The 24,613-nt window shown below is 41.7% G+C and overlaps 1 protein-coding gene across 1 annotated transcript in view; it reads right to left on the reverse strand.

Moving 5' to 3' along the window:
• The window catches only part of SYN2 (synapsin II), a 170,065-nt gene that overhangs the window by 41,378 nt on the left and 104,074 nt on the right, over positions 1-24,613 (reverse strand). Inside the window, exons 2-4 of the mRNA XM_081247224.1 lie at positions 4,487-4,544; positions 3,123-3,214; positions 759-915 (exon numbers count right to left, since the gene is read on the reverse strand). Of these exons, the coding sequence (XP_081103350.1) occupies positions 759-915; positions 3,123-3,214; positions 4,487-4,544 (307 nt within the window). The remainder of the gene's footprint in view (positions 1-758; positions 916-3,122; positions 3,215-4,486; positions 4,545-24,613) is intronic.

Below are 24,613 nucleotides of genomic sequence, written 5' to 3' on the forward strand. Positions count from 1 at the left end.
GATAACCCAATTTATGCGAGAGAGACTGTCATCTAGAGAAATCCTTGCCCTGAAACTTTGGTAAGTTACTTAATCCTTTCTGGGTCTCATTTCTCTGTAATAAGTGATAATAATGATAATAACTTCCTTGTAAGGTTATTGTGAGGATTAAATGAAGTTAATGTAGGAAAATCTCAGATGATGGCATCACATAGTAAGTGGTTTTATACTCTTTACCTTCCTTCTTTAATTTTCACATCTCTACGTGAAGGGGTGAGAGCTGATGATCTCTAAGGGCACTTCCAGCACGTAGAAGTGTCTGACTGATATATGTGTGGATGAATCTCATTTTAAGGTTGTTGAAACACTTGGTAGGACTCTGACATGAACATCCCTCTGAGATGGACCATCCCCTTGGTCCCCACTGGCCTCAGGCCTTTCCAATGGTTAGATCTTTCACAGACAAGAAACTGGTATTTTTATTGTTGTATCCTATGGCTAAGGGCAGAGCCTACAGACCTGTAAGGGCATCTTCACAGAATCTTTGGTGTGACTTCGCTGTGAGGCCAAAGGTCCACGCTGCAGCAAAGGCGGCCCAGCCCGTGATGACAAAGTCCTACTGTGAGAGCCTACCCTACCCTGTGTCCCAGCTGAAGCTCCTCCCACATCTTCTCAGCTGGCACCTACTGCACCTGAATCACCAGTGGTCCTCCTAGGGACTGGGAGATAAGAGAACCAGGGTCCTACCCTTTTACCTGGCGGAAGGGTAACTCACTCACCACCCACGGCTTGTCACAGAAGTTGTAAATGGATTCCAGGGAGTTGATGCTGGGGAGGCCTGCATACTGCATGCCAATGATCAGGTGGCGGAAGTCCTCATTCTCTGCCATGCCAAACGCATGCTGCCGGATGAGCACGAAGTCTGGTCGGAAGGACCTGGTAAGAACGTAGAAGTCTGCCATCAACCAGGACCTCAGGTCATACATCCGCTTGTCTCCCATCTCCAAAGACCAAGACAGGGAAGGAGTCTTAGGGGTTACCCGAGCCAAGCCCTTCATTTTATCATTGCTATTCTTTTATGGACTAGGAAATGAGGTATTATGTTTGGCACTTCTCAAAGGAGATTTGAACAGATTTCTGAAATTCTCTTATTCCTCTGGGTTAAGCACTGTCTTTTTCTAAGGTGCAAAAGCCCTCAGGAGGGAAGAAACACTTTAGACCCTCACACCTTATGTCAACAAGAATTTTCCCTGTCCCTATGGGGCACAACAAGAGCTGAAGTTCCTGTGCTCCAGAGTTGGTACCCCAAGCGGGGGCAGACTCTGAAGACAACACACTTGGCTGACTTCACTGCCCTGCTGTCTAGATCCCTGATCTCAGCATCCTGCTCTGACGCTTTAAAGCTGCTCCTTAAAATAGGCAGTGCCCTCATCAGGTCCCCGGGTGAGCAAGGGTCCAGGCTGGCTGAGAACAGATACCAGACGTCCCCATGTTATTCTTCCAAAGCGGATGCTAGGGAGGGGTGCAAATATTTTTTGCAGAACTGAGGTTGAGCAACTGGCTACAGGAAGCACTGAGAGTACAGAGTGTTCCCGTGCATGGGAAGGCTCCTTGCATTTCACCTCTAGCCAGCAGAGCTCCCAGCCCCAGCTGCTCCACAGGACCAGGGCCCCCATCTTCATGCCCTGATTCCACAGGAACCCCACCTTCCTGGAGAGTCAGTTCTGTGGCAGCATCTGCCCTCAAGGCTCTAGGCCTTGGCCATTCCACACATGTGTAATGACCTACCTGGTTCTCTTCCCAGGCACCCAACCAATCCCCACCTACAGCTCCAGCCCCACCTGGGCTCAGAGATCAGTCTTTTAAAGTGGGGGTGGAAGGACCCTCCTCAGTCGCTCAGGGGAGCTAGCATCAAGCCAGGCGGCATGTGCTCTGACCTCCTTGTGCCCTAGTTCTGGGAAACTGGCTCCGGCTGTACGCCTGAGACCAAACCTTATATCCCAGTCACACACACTGAGCTCTAGGCTTGCGGTCAGCTCCTGAGTCCCCACCCTGCAACTGGAAGGGCCTGCCTTATTTGTGCTACATCCCTCCCAGCACCCTAACATGGGCCTTCCTGTCACCACCCGCTTGTGTCATGCAACCCTGTGATTCATTCCATTTACCATTGGAGGAGCCCACCATTCTCTCTAGAAGGACCTTCCTGAGCTCACTCCCATGTGGACAGACGTCTCTTTTTCTGTCCTCCTCAGTCTCCAGGATGGATGAGCTCACATTTCCTGACTTGAGGCTCCAGACACCTGAGTTCTGCCTTCCCTGTCACAGACCCAGGTCCTGTTGGACGCTGGCAACCTCAGTGTCAGGGTAGCGTAGATTGAGGTAGGGAAAAGGGTGAAGTGAACACTCTTCCTGGAGCAATACCCTGATGTCTGAAAACCTGAAGCCACGCTGAGCCCCAGGGAAGAAGAACACTGTGGGAACCTTTCTCCCTCATCTGGAATCCTCATCACTTCCCGCACAGAACTGTTGTGTTACAATTGATGATGTCTGTAAGTCACCCAGCACCCCACCTGGCATGTAAGTGCTTTGTAATTGCAAATTTTCTTCCACCCACAATGTCCCTTCCCACCCCAGGCTTTCCTATCAGACTTATGAGTTCCCAGGAATTTGGAACATAGAAAGAACACAGGGCTGGGAGTTAAGAGAATTCACATAGAACACAGGGCTCTGCTACCAACTTACTGAGGGAATCTAAGCAAATCAATGTAAAAAAGGAGGCTGAACCAGAGCAGAGGTTTCCAAACTTTTTAAAAAAAGCAATGGAAGCCTGTTTTCCAGGGGAAATATATTCAGAGATAAAAGCCCAGAGCTGCACTGGCTGAGGTAGGGCCGGAGTCTTGGAACACCTCTCACAGGAATCCAGTTACCGCTCAGAGAGCTCTGAGCCCATGGAGCTTTCTCTACCAGTGGACTACGACCTCCCTAAAGGCCGGAGCTGGCTTCCTCTGCCTTCCTCTACCACTGCCGCACAGCACACATCATCAACTTCTGCACACTATACATAGCAATGCTGTCCCACTGCAAGCCAGAGATGGTAACTGTGGTGACAGTGACAGTGACCCAGAGGACAGAAAGGACCTTACCGGACAACCTTTGTGCCATTCCGGAGCACCTGCATATCCACAGCATAGGTCCCATCTGCATGGGCCACCAGGTTGAGCTCTGAAAATTCTGCCTGGAAAATAACAGGAGGAGATTAAGAGCGTAGATTTCATGCTATGTGTTTTTTACTATGATAAAAAATGAATAAATAAAAATAACAGTAGGGGAGTAAGCCCACAGTCCTGATTCTGCAAGGCCCTCCACATAGCAGCAACAGCATCCCTTCCACCAAATATTTATTTACCGTTTGCAAAGCATTTTCCCAAACTGATCTCATCTAACTCTCACAGCTACTCTACAAGGCAGGAGGGGCAGAGATAATTATCCTTATTTACCAAAGGAGCAGCTAAGTGACTTTTCTGGACAAACAAAACTTATTGTTGGCAGAGACAGGAGCAAAACTCAGGCCTTCTGACTCCCCACCCAGAATCCTTTGTGCTGCCTCTCTACAGAGCGGGAATGCAAACTGGGGCAAACATGCCCTTTATCAATTTCAACATAAATACATGAAGTTTTAGTTTAGGCAACTGCGTTTTTAGTTCTGCTCCGGCCCAACTAGCTGCATAAGATGTTCAGGCAAGTTACTTGTTCTCTCTGGGTGGACAGTTTCTCCCATCTATAAAACGGGAATAATTTTTTTACCAACCTTGCCTATCTAATAAGTTATTTTAAGAACTGAATGCAACAATGGATAGGAAAAGTACTCTGTAAATCACAGCACACCATGTAAGGAATGATGAGTAACTTCTATCATTACATAGAAAATACATGCATTGTTTAAACTGGACATCCCCCTATCCACTCGAATGGACCTAATCTCTATTTATCATGAAGCAAAGGGTACAGGAAGATAAAAAATGAGCCTTTCAGGACTTCACTGCATTAAGACCAGGAGGTGCTCTTTTCTAAGTTCTCTTTGAAGTGTAGCCTCAGGTGCGCAGAGGAGGCACCACTGGAGGCCGCACACCTGAATGGCAGACGTGTGCCTACCCAGCAAGACCATGCCACCAGCAATATGTGGGTATGGCCATGTCCGAGGAAGACATTCCTCTAAAGTGTTCCTCAGCCTGAGAACCCTGCACCCAGAGGGCCCCAAGAGGCATGCTGCTTGCCTCTCTACAGACACCAGAGCCATGAAGAGAAGTCAGTGAAGTTGAAAGATGCAGCCTTCAGGACCATGTCTCATAGAGAGAAAAGTCCTGGAAAGGGTTGGGGGAGGAGATGGAGAGCCTAGAAGCTAGTGATGGACACTGATCTCCACTTGGCAGAACTAAATGGCTCATTCTGGAATGTCAAGAGGGGCCAACAATGATGCAGATGCAACCCTGGGCTCCAGGCTGGTTACCTGTTCCACTTTGATATCATAATCTCCAAGGACTTTTTTGCCCCGAAAGCACTTGGCCCTGGAAAAAAGGGAAAAAAAACCCACACAAATTAGTTCTGTACAGGTGTTTGTAGTCAGAAATTCACTCTCACAAAGACGAGGACCATGGCAGACAGAATCCCAGAATGAGAGTCAAGAGACCTGGGTCAGTCTGCTATTGGATCACCATGAGACAGCCTCAGGCAAACCACGGCCTCCCCTGTATAAAATAAACCAAGAGGCCTTTCACTCTCAGGCATTGTGATTTTATGATAACATCCTTAGTCTTTCCGCTACAAAAGGAGTATAGAAGTAACAATTTCCCTAATGTTACTCCTGGTAAAGACTAGGTCAATTTTATACATCCCTATAGTCTCCTTATCTTCCCCCATCCTGCCTTTCACTCTGATTTTCTAGTTGGTTTCCACCCTTGGAATTTTAGTTTCTAAGGAAACTGTTACTATTTTACCTCTTCATACCCATACTTCCAAAAAGGATTTGAGACAATAATTTAAAAAGCAAATATATCCAACAAAACAAGGATTAAAGGACAATCAATGAATGAAGGAGAGTTAATTATACCAGAAAAAAAGCAGGGGGCAGGGGGAGAGGCTGAGGAAAGCTACTATAATTGAACACAAAACCTATCCTGTGTTTCTGAGCAGTCAAGAGAATGAGTCAAGCCTGGATACACTGTACTTACTATCTTCCCTGTTTTGTCACGGAGCTGGAGGAACCTCACATTACAGCTGCCGGTAAGAGGACTGTTTATGCTTATATTTATAGCCATTGCTACTTTGCTCTTCACCTCCCCTTCCTCTTATAAGAGTTTCTTACCTGCCTTTATAGGCTGGTTCTCCACCTGTAAAAAGGGCCTTTCCACATGCTACCTAGGTTGGGCTTGCTTTCCCAGTGCTTGAAATTTCAAATTAGTATGTTTCACTGGAGGTTTTCTAAAAGTCCCTCTACAAAACAAAGGGATAAACTAACATTTATTGGGCATCATGTTCTAGGAATTATGTGCTAGTTGCTTTCAAGAACATCTCATTTAGTCCTCATAACAACTTATGAGATAGGGAGAAAGGCATTCATTTTCGAGATGAGGAAACCAAGACTCAGGGGATAAAAATGGCACATTCAAGGTCATATGACAAGTTAGTGACAGAACCAATATTCACACCCAAGTCTGAGTCCAGAGTCATTGGCGCTGCACAGCACTGTCTCCCTCTGCTTATCTATTCTCGCCATCCTCATTCCCACCATTACAAAAACTGACTTGTCATGTATGCTGCATTGCATGTGTCTTTTCCCCTTTTCCTTCTTCTGTGCAAAAGGGACTTGATGTTGTGAGCACTAGTTCTACTACAAATACTTCCTACACCGGTTCCTGTGAACTACCCAGGACGAGGCCAGGCTATTTCCTTTCCGATCTGGTTCTGGAACAGTCTGTTCTAGGAAGTTGTCATTTGTCCTATCCAAGTCCCTGGCTACCCTCAAATTGCTCCTCAGAGGCATTCAGCCATCCTGGAGCTGGAACACTTAAGTCCATCCCCCTACCTCTGCCCCAATTCCTTACTAAGCTTCATCAGCTTGCTTCCAGAGCCCTGTTCAACGTTCACAGCTCAGCAAGCCCCTTGGGCAAGGGACCTGTAGCACATCCCATCCCTTTTAGGGTTCCATCTTATTTATGGGTTTAAATAATAGTCTATGCACGGCACTATCACTGCTCTGAAGATCTTGAGGACTCCATAGGTCTTCGTCCACGACTATAAACAGAAGGAACTGGAGTAAATGATCCAAGAGGTTCCTTCCCTGTGTTGGTGAGGTGTGCCTACCTTGTTACCAGCAATGCTTTTCTGATGCTTCCTCCCATCTTCCTGTCTCAAAATAGCTCTCCTTCTGTGAGGTAAGTCTCAGAGGCACTAACAATAACCTCTCATTCTGTATGATGCCTTGCATTTTCAAAGCACATTCTTGCCTTATTTGTTCCTTACAACTCTGTGAAGCAGCCAGGACAGACAGTGCTGTCCATTTAACCAATGAGGAAAGAAACCCAGAGCAGCTAAATAATATGCTCAAATCATAGAGAAGTTCATAGGAGTTAAGCTTAGAACTAAGAGTTTATGTCTAAGTACTTAGATGCTGCCAAGGTTTTTAATTCACTCATTTATTTTGTGGGTTTTGAACACTGATATTGAAGTATAAATATAGATTGTGTCTGCATTTATCTGCCACTTTCTGCACCTGCCCATTGACCAAGTTGGCTAATGATACTGTTTTCAGGCCTTGTGCCCACCCCCAACTCTCCAATTATCTTAATACCTTTTCCTTAAGGTAATCTGTCCTCTTGGAAATCTTAGTTTGTGTTTTTCTGGCTCTGGGTGATGGACCTCTCTTGGCTGAGCCACAGTCTTATAGAAAAGGAGCCAAGATGGCAGGCTATGGAGCACAGAGTTTTCTTCTGGAGAATGAGCACATTCTCCCAGCTATTTTCATGAAAAATTTTGTAACTTACAAGCAAGTGACAGAATTACTTCCTGATCCTAAGAGAGCACTGTTAGGAAGCAGTGTGCTAGAATTCAGAGGGGTTCTGGATCACAGGGCTCTGGAATCACAGTCTGCGTGGGAATCCTAGCTGTACACTTCTTTGGTTGTGTGACTGCAAGCAAGTGGCTTAAAAAAAAAAAGTATGTCACATGGTTAAACCAATAAATCTATCTATCTTCAAAAGAATAAGATGGATAAGATGAAAAATACATTTTTCCTTTCCCATTTCTCTTTCATCACACATACTCCCCATTATCAGTTGCAAGCATACCCTTCCAGTGTGGGGAAATTCTGTGCATATATCTGCATACATATATGTTTCAAACATACATATGGCATCATCTATATAAACTCTTCTTTTTTGAACCTTAATTTTTTATTGCACTTAAAAATATACCAGTCCGGGCTTCCCCGGTGGCGCAGTGGTTGAGAGTCCGCCTGCCGATGCAGGGGACACGGGTTCGTGCCCCGGGCCGGGAGGATCCCGCATGCCGCGGAGCGGCTGGGCCCGTGAGCCATGGCCGCTGAGCCTGCGCATCTGGAGCCTGTGCTCCGCAACGAGAGAGGCCACAACAGTGAGAGGCCCGCGTACCGCAAAAAAAAAAAAAAAAAAAAAAAAAAATATATATATATATATATACCAGTCCTTTGGGTAGTGTAGACATTTTAAAATATTAATTCTTCCCAATCCATGAACACGGGATATCTTTCCATTTACTACTTTATAATAACTTTGTATAGAATATAACCTATGAAAATATTGAATTACTATGTTGTATGCATGAAACTAATATTGTAAGTCAGCTCTACTTCAATTAAAAAAATACATGTTAGTGATATGCTTTCAACACATACTGATAGACCTCTTTCTTTGTAATAGTTGCATGAAATTCCATTTGAAGGTCATACAGTAATTTAACCAATATTTACTGGTGATATGGAGGTTCCTTAAAAAACTAAAAATAGAACTACCATACAACCCAGGAATCCCACTACTGGGCATATACCCTGAGAAAACCATAATTCAAAAAGAGTCATGGGGTTTCCCTGGTGGCGCAGTGGTTGAGAGTCCGCCTGCTGATGCAGGGGACACGGGTTCGTGCCCCGGTCCGGACGGATCCCGCATGCCGCGGAGCGACTGGGCCCGTAAGCCATGGCCGCTGGGCCTGCGGGTCCGGAGCCTGTGCTCCGCAACGGGAGAGGCCACAGCAGTGAGAGGCCTGCGTATCGCAAAAAAAAAAAAAAAAAAAAAAAAAAAAAGAGTCATGTACCACAATGTTCATTGTAGCTCTACTTACAATAGCCAGGACATGGAAGCAACCTAAGTGTCCATCAACAGATGAATGGATAGAGAAGATGTGGCATATATATACAATGGAATATTACTCAGCCATAAAAAGAAATGAAATTGAGTTATTTGTAGTGAGGTGGATGGACCTAGAGTCTGTCATACAGAGTGAAGTAAGTCAGAAAGAGAAAAACAAATACCATATGCTAACACATATATATGGAATCTAAAAAACAAACAAAAAAGGTCATGAAGAACCTAGAGGCAAGACGGGAATAAAGACGCAGACCTACTAGAGAATGGACTTGAGGATACGGGGAAGGGGAAGGGTAAGATGGGACAAAGTGAGAGAGTGGCATGGACATATATACACTACCAAATGTAAAATAGATAGCTAGTGGGAAGCAGCCGCATAGCACAGGGAGATCAGCTCGGTGCTTTGTGACCATCTAGAGGGGTGGGATAGGGAGGGTGGGAGGGAGGGAGACGCAAGAGGGAAGAGATATGGGGATATATGTATATGTATAACTGATTCACTTTTTTATAAAGCATAAACTAACACACCATTGTAAAGCAGTTATGCTCCAATAAAGATGTTAAAAAAAAAAAAAAAAAAAAAACAAGTATAGGGACTTCCCTGGTGGTCCAGTGGTAAAGAATCCACCTTCCAAAGCAGGGGACACGGGTTCGACCCTTGGCCGGGGAACTAAGATCCCACATGCCACGGGGCAACTGAACCTGGGTACCTCAACTAGAGAGCCTGCGTGCCGCAAACTACAGAGCCCACGCCCCCTGGAGCCTGCGCCCCATAACTAGAGAGAAGCCCGAGCACCACAATGAAGAGCCCGCACACTGCAACAAAAGATCCTGCACGCCTCAACAAAGATCGCGCGTGCCGCAGCTAAGACCCAATGCAGCCATAAATAAATAAATAAATAAATAAATAATCTTTAAAAAAGAAAAATTACTGGTGAGGGATTAGATTTCCAGTGTTTCGATTATTTTTTGCTATTACAAAAAGAGCTACAATGGCTTACATTTAAGAATATATTCATAAGATAAATTACTTTTTCCAGCTTTATTATGTTATAATTGACAAACAAAATTATAATATTTTAAGTGTACACCATGATTTCATACATGTATACTTTGTGAAATGGGATAAACACAGATTAATTACCACACCCATCACCTCACATTACTACCTTTTGTGTGTGTGTGTGTGTTTGTTGTGTGCATGTGTGTGGCGAGAACACTTCAGATCTACTCTCTTATTGGCAAATTTCAAGTATACAATACAGTATCATCCACTACAGTCACCACATTGTACATTCGAAGGATAATTTATTGCAGAATTGCTGGTGTAAGGAATAGACAGAGAGTTTTTACTGATATCAGCACACTGCCCCCCACCCAAGAAAAAGATTATATCACTCTCCCCAGTGTTTGAAAGTTTGGGAAAGTTACTTCACCTCCCTTAGTTACCCCCCCTCCCACAGTCCCTTGCTTAAGCTGGGCACAGAGAAGGTGCTCAGTAAGGACTTTCCAACCGCCAGTCTTGTCAAATCAATACAAATTCACCCCCTGGTGCTCAGTCTAAACAGAAACCAAGATGTACATCCTTGAAGCACAGACTAAAAATATCTATGGTGTGTGTGTTGTCAATTTCCCCCTATTGTAACATTTTCTTAACAAGCCTACCAGCTGAGGATCTTGTGAGTTTAATGGCTTGCCCAGGCAATGAACCACCTCCCCTTGCTGCTAAAATGAGTAGAGGCTTCTAGGTTTAACTCTTCTTACTCAAGGCACAGACTACCCTCAGGAATTCCCATCCTCTTGCAAACTGGGGCTCATGAGGCTGAGGAGACGTCATCAGAGACTTCTCTGCTAAGGCTGCCTCAAAACTTGGCCCAACTTTGCTAAGCCCAGCTTAAATACTCCCCCTCTTTATGCATGGGGAAATAGAAAAAGGTCTAGAATTAGGAGCCAGGGGAGCTGAGTTCAGGCCTAGTTCTACCACTTCTCAGCTGTGTGACTTTGGGCAAGTAACAGCCTCTCTGAGCCTCAGTTTCATCATGTATAAAATAGGGCTAATACAGGGAGATCAGCTCGGTGCTTTGTGACCACCTGGAGGGGTGGGATAGGGAGGGTGGGAGGGAGACGCAAAAGGGAGGGGATATGGAAACATATGTATATGTATAACTGATTAAATTTGTTATAAAGCAAAAAATTAAAAAAAAATTGAAAATAAAATAAAATAAAATAAAATAGGGCTAATAATGATTTTAATAATAATAGCAAACATTCACTACGTACTAACCACTATCTTAAGTATTCTATGTATCTTACCTCATTTAATAATACCTGACTCACAGGTTGCTCTGAAGACTTAATGAAGCCAGGTAAGAATAAATGACATGAAAGTATTTTGGAAACTCTGAAATATTATGCAAATATAAAGTACTATTAGCAAAATGCAACAAACATTCATGTACCAGGTATTATTGCTGTTTTACTATGACCAGAGCCAACATGCCTTCTTCCTCTTCTGAACTTGCATCCCATTTATTGTCTACTCATGATATCTGGCTTATAGCATCATCATCTGATACCACCTTTCAAACTCAGTTGTCTAATAATCTGTGATACCCCTCCCCCACACCAGCCTCAGCTCACTGGATTATGCAACAATACTTCAGAGCAAGGACTATCCATATGAGCCCTGGATTCTCCATCATTTTGGATTTTAAATATTGATTATGTCCTGTTGTCATATTACATGCTCTGAGCTAAGGCTTGTACAAATATAATCAACATATCTATAAATTTCCAACTACTTCCCTAAACTGTGTACTTATTCACAATCAGGGCTTGCTTATTGACTGGAGATGTTAGGAGTGATGGTGCTGGCTGGACAGATGTAGAAAACCAGAAGAGGCCACCCTCAGGACTGAGTGGACTGAGTGTGTCTCTGCAGCCCCAGCCGTCTTCTTTCTTCTTGCAGGTGCATGTCCCTTTCTTCTCTCTTCTTCCCCACATGAAAATCTCTTCTCAATCTCCATCCACACCGGAACTAAAGGACCTAAAAACAGCCTAGAGTGTAAATCCTCCCTGGGTGCCTGAGGCTCGCACAGGGATCAAAACCGCAAGCTAGAAGATGAAAGCACTAACAATGCACCTAGTAAATGCCTAGCACTGGTTAGAGATAAATGTCCAGAAAAGGTGCTTAGTTTCTGGGTCTTATTGTCTATAACTCAGGCCCTATTCTTTTGGTCAAGCATCTCAAGGCATCAAGAAATTAGAAAATAAACTAGAAATAGTAGAGGAATCTATTCCCCATCCTACACTCAAAGGGTAAATCAGGCCTGCCGGTCTTGGAGAGAGTTTGTGGGCGCCTGCCGCCACCCCCTGGCAGGATGTGTACTGCAGACACGCCATAGTCCTAGCTCACTCACCCACTGAGCTGACTCCACTGGCTCAGTGATAGCCCTCCAGGTGCTTATTTGCTGCTCTGACAAACCATGCCTGAAAATTCACTATTTCTCCTAAAAAGTGTGTGTCCACATACCCCAAGCTACATAGTTGGCTTTTTGCCATCTGTAGAAAGAAAGGATGATTTATCAATAAATTCAGCAACAATTTACTGAACACCCAGTGGTAGGTGCTGGAAATGTAAAAATGCATTAGTAGGTGCCAAGTAGAGAAAGCACAGTCTAGAAAGGGAGACCAATATACATGTCAGTAATTGCTAAGGACCCTTTCAACTCTTAAGATTTATAGCTAATATTCACATTCCCACCTTTCAATCTTTTCCTTTAAAAAAAGAATTTAATGCACACGACTAAAACAACAGCAACAAAAGTTTCATCTAGCTCAGAAAGATGTACAGTGAAAAGTAAGTTTCCTCTACCTTCATGAAGCTCGCAGGTTAGTGGTGGGCAGAAGCATAAATAAAAGATCATAATACAGGGTATAAGCTGTAGCAGGGGTGGGGACAAGGCACTGTGGGAACCCAAAGGAGGGAGTTCTCTGCCTGGAGGAGTCTGGGAAGGCTCCAGGGACGCAGCTGAGTCTTAAAGAATGAGGAGGAATTTGCCACACAAGAAGCAGAGAGCAGAATTGAAAGGCACAGAGGCTGCCTGAGCACAGAGCGCTGCAGCGGCCCAGCTAACTGGGGGAAGGGCACGCAGGCTGAGCAGCAAGAGCTGAGGCTCCTGAGAAAGGGAAGGGATGGACTGTCAAAGAACTTCAAACGTCAGGCTGAGCAGTTGGGACGTAATGGCTAGCTTCCAAAAGATTTTTTTAAAACTTTTTATTATGAAAAATTCCATCCTCAGTAATCAACATTTTGCCAGTCTTTTTCATTTATCACCTTCACTGTTAGGACTGTTGTTTGATTGTTTTAAAGCAAATCCCAGATATCATGTTATTTCTCGTGTAGAATTTTAAGTAATATCTCTAACTGGTAATGCCTTAAAATTTTTGTTTACTGTGGCAAAAAATATATAACAAAATTTGCCATTTTAACCATTTTCAAGTGTACAATTCAGTGGCATTTAGTGCATTCACAATGTTGTGCAACCAACATCACTACTTCCAAAACTTTTTCATCTTCCAGAACAGAAGCTCTGTGGCCATTAGGCAGTAACTGCCCATCCCCCCCACATCCACCCCCCAGTCCCTGACAACCTCTAATTTACTTTCTCTTTATGGATTTGCCTATCCCAGGGAAATGACTTTTTAATAATTATTATTATTTAATAATTAATAATAATTTGAAACATCTTTACTGAGTCTATATTCAAGTTTTCCCAACTGTCTCCCAAAACACTGTCAAAGATTTGAAGCAGAGAGGTGACATGATCAGATGTGCCTAAGTTCTGATAGGTCACGTTGTCTGGGACACAGAAGAGATGGCAGAGAGCCAACCAGGGCTTGAGATCATTTGGGAAGTTGGTGCAGCAATTAGTCTTCAGGACTTGCTGTTTTCCTGGTACATGGCAAACCAATAGCTACTGTACAACACTCATCAGGCAACTCAATTGATCATTTGACTGATTAGGGCTAGGAATTTAGAAGCTAGCTGGGAAACGACAGTGATAGAAAGTGGTATAGGACAGACGCCTCATATAGATGTTCTGGAACAAAGCCATAAATGAGACATAAAATAGGCAGGCCTTACATTGGTAAAGGGGTCCTTAACTCAAATTTGGATTTGTAATCTAATTCATAAACCATAAAACTTTCTTTTAGTACATGGAGAAATGCCTGTTATAGATAACTGGTTTAGGAATAAGATACAAAGAATAGGAAGAAGTGAACAGTTTTCTGGATAAAGGCAACGTTCTGTGGCTGGTCCTTGATATTATTAATTCTGTGATTAAGTAGTTAAATCAAATTCTCTGCTACTTCTTAGATAGAAAGCAAGCTGCATGGCGTCTTAGTTAACATTCATATAAATTTTCTGGAAAAGAGTGCATGGGGAAATTGCCAAGTTTGCAGATGGCATTCAGCACTTCCAGGGATTAAAATGCCAAGTTGATTAGATATAAAGTGAAAGAAGATGTGGACGTGGGCAGAAAAGTGGCAGAGGAGTTTTAATGTGACTAAGTGTAAGAAAACATATTATATTCAATGGGAAATGATTTTACCAGGGGATCATGAGTGTTCAACTACAATCCCCAAAAGAACCTGAAATAACAGAAAGTTGCTTCCTTAAGACATTAGTCCTGTGAGATGTAACAGAAAAACACAAAAAGACTGAGAGAGTGAAAGGTGAAAAATAATGTTGATTATCATCAGAAAGTTTATAGGAAACTCAACATAAAGGGTTTCTTACACTCTGAACTCATCTTGTACAAGTCATAGTACTTTCATATTTGTGATACAACATATCACGTCCACTTGTCTAAACACAAATGACATGATGAAAGCAGAAATGGCCCAGAGAAAACCAGAACAAAATTAAAAGGCTCTGATTTTAGGAGAGGCTGATATAATGAGTCTTCTTCAGTCTGTAAAGGTAAAGATCCAAGGGGCACAGAAGGGTGTAAAGGAGGGAAAGAGAACTTGAGAGACTACATACTACACACATTATTCATCCCGGATAACCAAATTAACCTCACGATATTTCATGCCTTACAGGAACGTCATTTCAATGTTACTGGTTTTATAGGGAAAGGAAGCTCGGATAAATTAAGTGACTTGCTTAAAAGTAGCAGTGAGTAGGTGGCAGAGCTAGTAAAATTAAATTTCAGCACTTCTGATGATCAAGTTTAGAAATTGTATATTTTGGATGGGAACTGTGCTCTACTCATTTTTGTAGCCTCAATGCCTGTCTTACTCTTCAACACACAGTAGATGCTCAGAAAATGTTTATGGAGTTATTAAAATGAATACAGCTAGACATTTGGAGGTTAATATCAGAGAGAGTAACCATGCTCAATCTGATAGAGTCCTGGGCTTGTAGATCTCTGAGGATACCTACTTAGTCCTTCTCTGCAGTTCATAAAATTCCCTCAAGTGACCTGCAGGAGGGCTTCAGCAGACTTAGATGGCAGATGAGACCCCTTAAGAAAAACAGCAATCTCAAAGTTCTGAAAATGACTAATTTCTGAGTAAACACACCAGCTGTGACTTCAGTTGGGAACAGCAAATCACTTTTTCTGAGCAGATTTTCTGAAGATCTCTATTTTGGGGAATAATTAAATGATGCAGTATCACAAGATAACAAGATTATCAAACACAGGGGAAAAAAAAGAATCCTGTAACTTAGGAGAACACATGATGGGAAGATTAGATGCATTTGTCTGTAATTATAGTGGAGCTACAGAACAGAATGCTTTGGAGTCATGGAACAGATTCACTTTCCATGACTGGCTTATAAAATTAAATCAGGCTGATTTGATATTAGAGTAAAGTAGGTCAGTATTAAAGTTTGCTTTGGAGAAATATCAAGCAAGTATAATTTTTGAAAGATATGGATTTCTTCTATACCAGAAAAACAGGGATCCTAGCATTGACAAATGTCCAGGTTTAATTCCAGTGTCAGGTCACAAATCATACCCACAGTCACCACTACCATCAAAGCCATCCATCTCTAGATATACAGAAATGTCCTCTATGATCTGACCCTATCCTTCTATTCTAATCTCCCACTGTTTCCCTCCTGCAAGACTGCTGCAGAGTCTGTGTAAATTTGAAAAAGGTATTCCTTCCTGCAGGTGGACACTCCTACACCAGGGTTCTTGGCTTGGCAAGCAGAGTGTGGGTCTGCATTTCACCCCGACTTGTCTCCTCAGTCAAATGCCCTTGTGTGGTGAACAACCTGAACAAGCATACACAGGCGCCCTGTCCTACTACCATTCAGACACTGAATGGTACTACTAGGTCAAACTGCCATTCAGACACTCTTTCCCAACTATCTCTTGTCAAACTACTGCTTCTGTGTATTGGTCCATTTAGAAATCACCCTTTTCTATGGAAACAACCTAAATGTCCATGGACGAACAAATGGATAAAGAAAATGTGATATATACATACGATGGAATATTGTTCAGCCATAAAAAAAGGGAAATACTGCCATTTGTAGCAACACGGGTCAACCTGGAGGACATTATGCTAAGTGAAATAAGTCAGACACAGAATGATAAATACTGCATGACCTCATGTGTGGAGTCTAAAATAGTCAAACTCAGAAGCAAATAGAATGGTAGTTGTCAGGGGCTGGAGGAGGGGGAAATGAAGAGATGTTGATCAAAGAATCCAAAGTTTCAGTTATGCAAGATGAATGAGTTTTGGAGATCTGATGTATACAGCATGGTAGTTAACAATACTGTATAGTAAACTTGAAATTTGCTGAGTTCTCACAGAAGAAGGAGAAGGAGAAGAAGAAGAGGAAGGAGGGGAGGAGGAGGAAGAAGAGGAAGGGGAAGGGGAAGGAGAAGAAGAAGGAAAAGAAGAAGGAGAAGAAAAACATAATCTCAAAGGCGTTATTTTTCTTATTACATTTGCTTGTGTGGTAAATCACACTAATTGATATTCAAATGTCACATGAAACTTGAGTTCCTGGGATGAACTCCACTGGGCCATGATGCATGATCCTTTTTATATATCATGGGATCCAATTTTCTAAAATGCTGTTAAGAACTGTTGCCAACTATGTTTATTGGGGATTTTGGTTTGTGGTTTTCTATTCTTATGGTGTCTTTGGTTTGGTGTCAAAAGTAATCATTTTGGCTTCACGGAAGGAGTTGGGAAGTAAGAAATTTTGTGGACCTTGTATTATCTCTACTATAAATGTTTGAGAGAGTTCATCTGTGAAGCGATCATAGGTTTTCTACTTCGGGTCCAGGAATTAATCTTACTTTATCATATAATGTGCTTTTTAATACTTAATTGGATTCTATTAGTTAATATGTGACAAAGAATGAATGCATCTAGATTTTTAAGTGCACTGGGACAGATATTGTTTTCTTATTGCTCTTATCCAAATTACTGTCAAGGTTATTCTAGCCTCAAAAAAATTGGATGGAGAGTCTTCCATTTTCTTTTCTGGTACAAATTTTATGAATTATTTTAGCATGTATCCTCAAGCTTATTAAAGTAACATTTAAAAAAGGAATCACCTCTCTCCTCATTTTTAAAAGTCCCAAACAAGTTCTGCCTCCCTTTTGAAATCTTCCCTGTTCTCCCCTCTGTGGTGGTTTCTCCTTCCTCTGAAAGCTTAGTCTGAAACCTATTCACTTGTCATTTTAAATAGACTCAGCTTAGTATCATCTGTTGATTTTCTTTACTTGTGCCTCTTCCTCCCTACCATATCACCCTCTGAGGGTGCACACTGTCTTATACTTCCTTCTGAGTCCCCCACTAACCGTCACACTCACCACTGCCTTATACAGAGCACACCTGGGTTAGTTCATTTTATGTGTCAACCTGAAAGGGCCACAGGTGTCCAGATATTTGCCTAAACATTATTCTGGGTGTGTCTGTGAAGGTGTTTCTGGATGAGATTAACATTTGAATCAGGACTGAGTAAAGCAGATTGCCCTCCCCAATGTGAGCGGGCCTCATCCAATCCGCCGAAGGCCTGACTAGAACAAAAAGGTGGAGTCAGGGAGAATTTACTCTCTGTCTGACTGTCTTTGAACTGAGACATCAGTCTTCTGCCTTTAGTCTCAGACTGAAAGACATAGCATTCCTGGTCCTCAGGCCTTCAGAATTGTACTGGAACTATACCTTCGGCTCTCTGGGGTCTCCAGTTTGCCAACAGATCTTAGGACTTCTCAGCCTCTACAAATGCGTGAGCCAATTCCTCATGATAAATATCTCTCTCTTTCTATATATATCTATAATCTTATCTCTCTCTCTTGCTCTCTCTCTCTATATCTATATAAATAGATATATAAAGAATACATATAATCTATTATCTATAAGTTATCTATATTATCTATGTGTTATCTATATATAGATAATAGATGGATGGATATAGATATAGAGCTCCTGGACTGCTATAACAAAATACCACAGACTGCATGCTTAAACAGCAGACATTTATTTCTCACAGTTCTAGAGGCTGACCAGTCCAGATCAAGGTGCTGGTCTGGTAAGACTCTTCCTGGCTTGCGGACTGCCACCTTCTTGCTGTGTTCTCGCATGGTCGAGAGAGAGAGAGAGAGAGAGAGAGAGAGAGAGAGAGAGAGAGAGAAAGAGCTCTGGTCTCTCTTCCTCTTCTTATAAGGACACTAATTCCATCACTGGGTCACTACCCTCATGACCTCATCTAAACCTAATTACCTCCCAAAGGTCCCACCTCCAAATACCATCATACTGGGAGTTAGAGTTTCAACATATGAATTGGTATGGGGGCGGGGGGTGGAGACACACATTCACCCCATAACAGCACCATTGATAACGACCTATTGCTTGATTCCTGGCAGAGGACACCCACTCAACCTGGGACTTGAGGGAATGAGGAACCACAATACATAAAAGAGTATCACAAGAAAACACAATAGTATATATATTCCTCAAATGCCAAAAACAAATAGCCATTTACCTCCTTTCAGGTGGGATATACACTCCCTGAATCAAAAGGAAGAAAGAGAACCTTCCCCACCATGTCACATAGAAATGAGTCAGTTATTCAAGCCAACTCAGAAACTTTGCATTTTAATCAATTGCTGAGTGGCATGGCACAGTGGAAAGAGAATGGATTTTAGGGTCAGACTAACCTGGGTTTAAATCTCAGGTGACCAACTTACTACCTAAACTTGGGCTCTTTACCTCTCTGTATTTTCATCTGTAAGATAAGGATAATACCCATTTCTAAAGCTTGTTAGATTCAAAGACGCTGCCTTTACCATACTCCTCAAACACGCTAAACTCACCATCTCTTCTGGGCTTTTGCACTTGCTGTCAGATACTTCCTTCCCGGGGATCTTTGCATGTCCCGCTCCTTCTCACTAACTGAGTCTCAGCTCAAACATTACTTCCTCAGTGATGTTTTTTTCTGACTACCTGAGCTAGGTAGTCCCCACCCCTCCCAATCATTCTCTTTATATAATCTTCATAGATATTATCTTTATTTCAAAATTACCTTGACTATTTATTATTCATTTCCCCGACCAAAATGTAAGTTCTCTGAGAGGAGAGACCTTGCTGTTGTGATAACTGCTGTGTCAATCCCGTGTCCAGCTCTATTATAATGCCTGGTACATATTAGGTGCCCAATAATATTTGTTGAAAGAATTAATGAGTATATAAATGTGCATCTGCTAATATAAGTGTGTATCTAGCACAGCACCCATTCACACATTTTAGATTCTTTTCATCCCCCTTTTTATGTAAAAATCACTGGGTTAAACAATGTGCCTGTGTGAGTCCTTTGAAATGGAGAGCACTTCAACAAAATGAATTCACTGAATGCTGATCAGGCATTTATAAATGTAGACAGAAGTATGGTCATTTACTTCCATGTGCAACGAGACTATCCTCCGCCTTAATGTTCTATTTTAGGTACAAATCAACATACCAGTTATTGAAGTGTTTATAGATTTTACTCTCATATGAGACATTAATAACATAATATTCTCTCAGCCTTCTGAGAGGGAAGATTTTGCTTAGAGGTCTTTTATTTATAAGGAAACAGAGGCCCAGAGAGAGGAGACACTTGATAGTTCAAGGTCAAACACCTAGTCAGAGGCAGGTGCATTCTACCATGCTGCCTCCTTAGAGTAAGAACTGCAAGTCTTCCAAAAATCGAAGAACAGTGGAATTCAAAGACAGAGATCCCTAAATGATATTATAGGATGTGGAAATTGAGGATTTGATTTCCATTTGGAGTGCTTGTGAGATCAAGTATGATAAAGATAAACAGCTAAGCATTACAGAAGAAATTTTTTATTTTTATCACTTTGCTGATGCATTGATTCTGTTTGTGATACTGCATCACCAGGGCATGGTTCATACAGCAAATTGCTGGAAGGAAATAAGAAAAGAGCTCTCCCCTCATTCTGCTCTCATTAGCAAAGGAGACTTGACCATCTTTTCCCTGTCCAAGTGCAAACTGCCATGACTGGTATTATCAGCCTACTCACCACCATGGCTGGGCAGAAACATCCTTGTACCTCAAGGCAACAACACTCTGGATTTCCAAATCCAAATTCAGGTGGCACATTCCATTCTACAATTTTCCAACTGGCACCAATTCAGGGGGAGATATTATTCACCAGAATGGGCACTAACAACTGAATTTTGGCAGGTTGGGAGACGAACACATGCCACAGGCTCCTAGATGCACCCAAGTTTAGCAACATGGTACCAAATGTGTTCTGAATGGAAAAATGGATCTTAGATGATATACTCTCATTTTTATAGGTGAAAAAACTGAGGCTTAAGGGGAAAAGTGGCCCAAGGTCATGAGGTGGTAACCCTCATCTCTTCTCAACAGTGCTCTTTTCGTTACACCAAGTTGAGCTCACAGTGGATCTGGATTGAAGCTCATGCCTTAGAATCGAAGCACAAAGATATATGGTACTGCCCTAGCTCTATTCTCCTCAGTGAATTTGTCTATCTTCTCGACCACCTCTAATGAGCCATTGAGGATACATGGTCCTCACATTCAACAAGCCCAAAGAATAATTTTATAAACCAACCCAAACTGATTTGCCCGAAAACCTGGTTAATTTTAACCTTAGTGTCTCCATACAGTCCTTTGAAATAGAGTTTACTATCCAGTGTTTTTATAATGAAATATATTCTGTCAACCTTTAAAAATATTCTCATCATTTATTCATTCAACAAAGATTCATTAGAGTAGGTACCTACTATTTTTCCAGCAGTATGCAAAGCACTGGGTGGAGGGTAGGAGAAGGAAAGACTATAGACCTCACCCAGCTCTGCCACAAAGAATAAAAATAGTGTTAACAGAAGTACAGGAGATTACTTATCCCAGAGTTCAGGTATCAAAATTATATCAACTACAGTAAAATTGATAATAGCTAATATTTATTAAGTACATAGTAAGGACTAGTTACTGTGCTGACTTTAAACACCTTACTCAATTAATCCTCACATCAGTCATACAAGCCAGTTAGCATTATCTCCTAATCTTACAGATAAGATAACTAAGGCACAGAGAGACTAATTAACTTGTTCAAGGTCATACAACTACTGAGTGGTGGATTCAAGATTTGAGACCATGCAAACTGACTCCAGAGCAGATCTTATTCATCACTTCACACTACTTCTGAAATATGGAATTATTCAAAAAATTTTAAAAGGGGATTCATATTTTAATACTCCCACGGGAGAGTAAAGACAACCAATACCTTTAGATACAGTTTGGTAGCTTTCTCACTAATAATCAACCACTATAAATATGAATCCTCTTCTTTTTTCCCATGGTGGCTTTCAGAAGAAAAATCTTTTCTTCATCAGGCTCCTAAATAACTCTCCAACTTTTGAAATGAAAGTTTTCAGTTTCTTTTTAGTTAAGACATACAGACTTTTAAAATTTCTTTATTTCTTTTATCACACCTTACATGATAAAACATCTCTTTACAATTCCTTGTGCTCAGTGGGGATCTGTTGTTTGATGGACATAGAGGTTCAGTTTTGCAAGATGAAAAGAGTTCTGGAGATTGGCTGCACAACAATGTGAACGTACCTAACACTACTGAACATTAAAAATGGTTGAGATGGTAAATTTTACGTTATGTGTGTTTTAACCACAATTAAAAATAAAAATTTCTTGTGCTCTTTTAGAGTTAGAATATGTAAACTTCAAAGATATTGTTACCTTAGAACAGAGGTCTAGAGGTCTATAAGGTCCCAGACATTCTACATATATGATTTTCTGTTTGTGTTGCAGTACACAGAAAGGAGTGATAAATTTTGATTATAGGGTAAATAATAGAGAGAAATTTTGTGTAGCTTAGGAATTCATCTGAATTGCATTTTCTTCATATGCAATTGATAAAATTTAAACACATGGTTTCTTTCTTTTTTAAATTGAAGTATAGTTGATTTACAATGTTATATTAGTTTCAGGTGTACAACATAGTGATTCAATATTTTTATAGGTTATACTCTATTTAAAGTTATAAGATATTGGTTATATTCCCTGTGCTGTATATTACACCTTTGTGTCTTATTTATTTTACACATAGTTTGTACCTTTTAATCCCCTTCCCCTACCTTGCCCCTCCCTTAACCACATGGTTTCTAAAGGCATTTTTAGGTTCTGACAGTCTGGGAGTTAAACAGTTAGTGGGATTTCAATACGTGATGTGGAAAGGACACTTCAAAAAGAGAAGTGGCTTAAACAGAAGTATTGCAGCATCAAAGTATAATTCACAAAGCCCTGCTAAGTGGTGGTGCAGTTATGGTGTAACATAGGATATGCATATGGCAGAGGGGGAGTGAGGATAAGGTTGAAGGGTAGGATGGAGCCAGTTCCTTGCTTCCTGGTTTGCCAATAACCAGGAGAGGGGCCTCTGAAGACCTGCGAAGCTAATAATTTGGAATCCTGGGAATGATGAAACAGAAACCTTAACAAGTACTCTCTCGAAGACAGATTTCTACTTGAGTGTTGTTTATTTCCCGGGTTCTTGATTTTGTACTTTGGGGATTTTTTTCTAAGATAAAGCTGAACTCCTGAGGCCAAAAGTAGCTTCTCCCTTTGTGTCAACAATTCTGATATGTGGCGATGTTCATTTGAATGGCTTAGAGACTTAATAGTCTGTCTCTCTAACATTCACGTGTAGGAAACTTAAAACTAGGTCATCAACTCCCAACTCCCATCCCAATGCAAGAATCTATACTATAATGTTCATAACAAGGGGTCACTGGAAAAATTACTATTTTTCAGGTTTTTCTGTTTTTTTCATTTTCAGACAGCTGATGGGACAAAATTTGTTTGAGGGCTTTATTACACATTTTATTTCTATCCTTGGTGTGGTTACCATTAACTTTTTTTTTAAACATGCACACTTCACTTATCAAGTATAAATTTAATCAGTAGCTCCACTGTCCTCCCAAGTTTTAGTATGTTTTAAGAGTGATCACCCCTCTTTTCTCTTTACTCCCTCGCCATGTCACATATTACTGCCTAGTATCTTAATTTCACCTTGTTTTTATACTCCCTAAATTAATCATTATTCTTGTTGTTATTCTGTACAGTCAAGTTTTTTTCTGTTTTTGTTTGTTTTAGATTGACTCACATGTTTACCAATTTCTCTAGTCTCTATTGCTTTTTTCATGTCACTACTTCCTTTTGGATTCAATTTCCTGCTTCTGGAAGAATATCTGTTTTTAGCAGTCCTTTCAGAAATGATCTCTGAGATGTAAATTTGACGCCTCTATCTGTCTAAAATTGTCTCTATTTGACCCTCACTCTTTTTTTTTTTTTTTTTTTTTTTCCGGTACGCAGGCCTCTCACTGCTGTGGCCTCTCCTGTTGCAGAGCACAGGCTCCGGACACGCAGGCTCAGCAGCCATGGCTCACGGGCCCAGCCGCTCCGCGGCATGTGGGATCTTCCCGGACCGGGGCACGAACCCGTGTCCCCTGCATCGGCAGGTGGACTCTCAACCACTGCGCCACCAGGGAAGCCCCTGACCAATATCTTTAGGAGAAAATATGGACCCCTAAACTTCCTCACACTCTAACAAAACACACTTTACATGGTGCCAACAGCATACGGGCTACTTAAAAGTCTTTCAGTGGACAAGGTCTATGAAGGAGGGAGAAAAATGAAAAAATTGTATTTTGTGCTTAAATAATGGAGGGCTGTTTCATAGCAAGCATGTGAGACTTTCAGCAAGGTTTTTCATGTCTACACCTGTCTCCTCTACTGTAAAATTAGATAAGATCACTTTCCACGTGTGTTTGTATTTTAATTTGTGTTTTCCAAAGTTTCTCATTACAGTATCTCACTTGCCCTTAGTACAACCTTGAGATTTAGACAGGGTAAAGATCATTCTCTCCACTTTATAGTTGAGTAAACTAAGGCACAAAAAGGTTCATTTGCTCACGCGCATAAAACTGAGCCTTTGAACTTGGGTCTTCTAACTGTAAGGTCACGGCTCCCTCTACTACGTTATGCTACCTCTCGCTGCACAAACTTCACTTGTCTGACACTTGCTGCTCTTGCTATCTACTTAGCTCTTCCTGTATATGTCCCATCTCCTTAACCAGATTAAGTTCTTTGAATGCAATATCCATGCCATATTCATCTCTGAAGCTACCATATCATCTAATACGCATCAGCAGTAGGAACTCAGAGTTAAGACTAAGTAAAATGTGGCACAAAGGGCCAAGATAGGAAGATCTGGGACTCCCTATTTTCCACCTCACTCCAGGGAGGCTGACTCCTGCCTCTGGGGAAGATGCCACTGATTTCTGGACAGGAAGTTCTATCATTTTACAGAAGGGCAAAAGGCAGAAAACATAGATAAATAGGAGAGGACTTAAAGCTGGACAACTCTAACTAGAACCTCAAGGCAGAATTTTTAGCAAGTTATATTACAGCTTCTGGCACTATCCCCTCATACCATCCAGAGTGCTGTTGATTCCAGTTCCTGGTGTTATTTGGGAGGGTGGGCTGGGATACAGTCTCTGTCTTCCAGGGCCTTTATAAACAATGAATGATGAGATCTTATATGAGCCAGCACTGAATGGTACAAAATCCAGAGCAGTGTATCTTTAGTAATTTCCAGCAATTCTTTGTAGATTTTGAGACCAGATTTAAACAAAATAGGATATTCCTTTTCCTA

This window comes from Mesoplodon bidens (assembly GCF_964165515.1).
Source record: "Mesoplodon bidens genome assembly, chromosome: 10".
Classification (NCBI taxonomy): Eukaryota; Metazoa; Chordata; class Mammalia; order Artiodactyla; family Ziphiidae; genus Mesoplodon; species Mesoplodon bidens.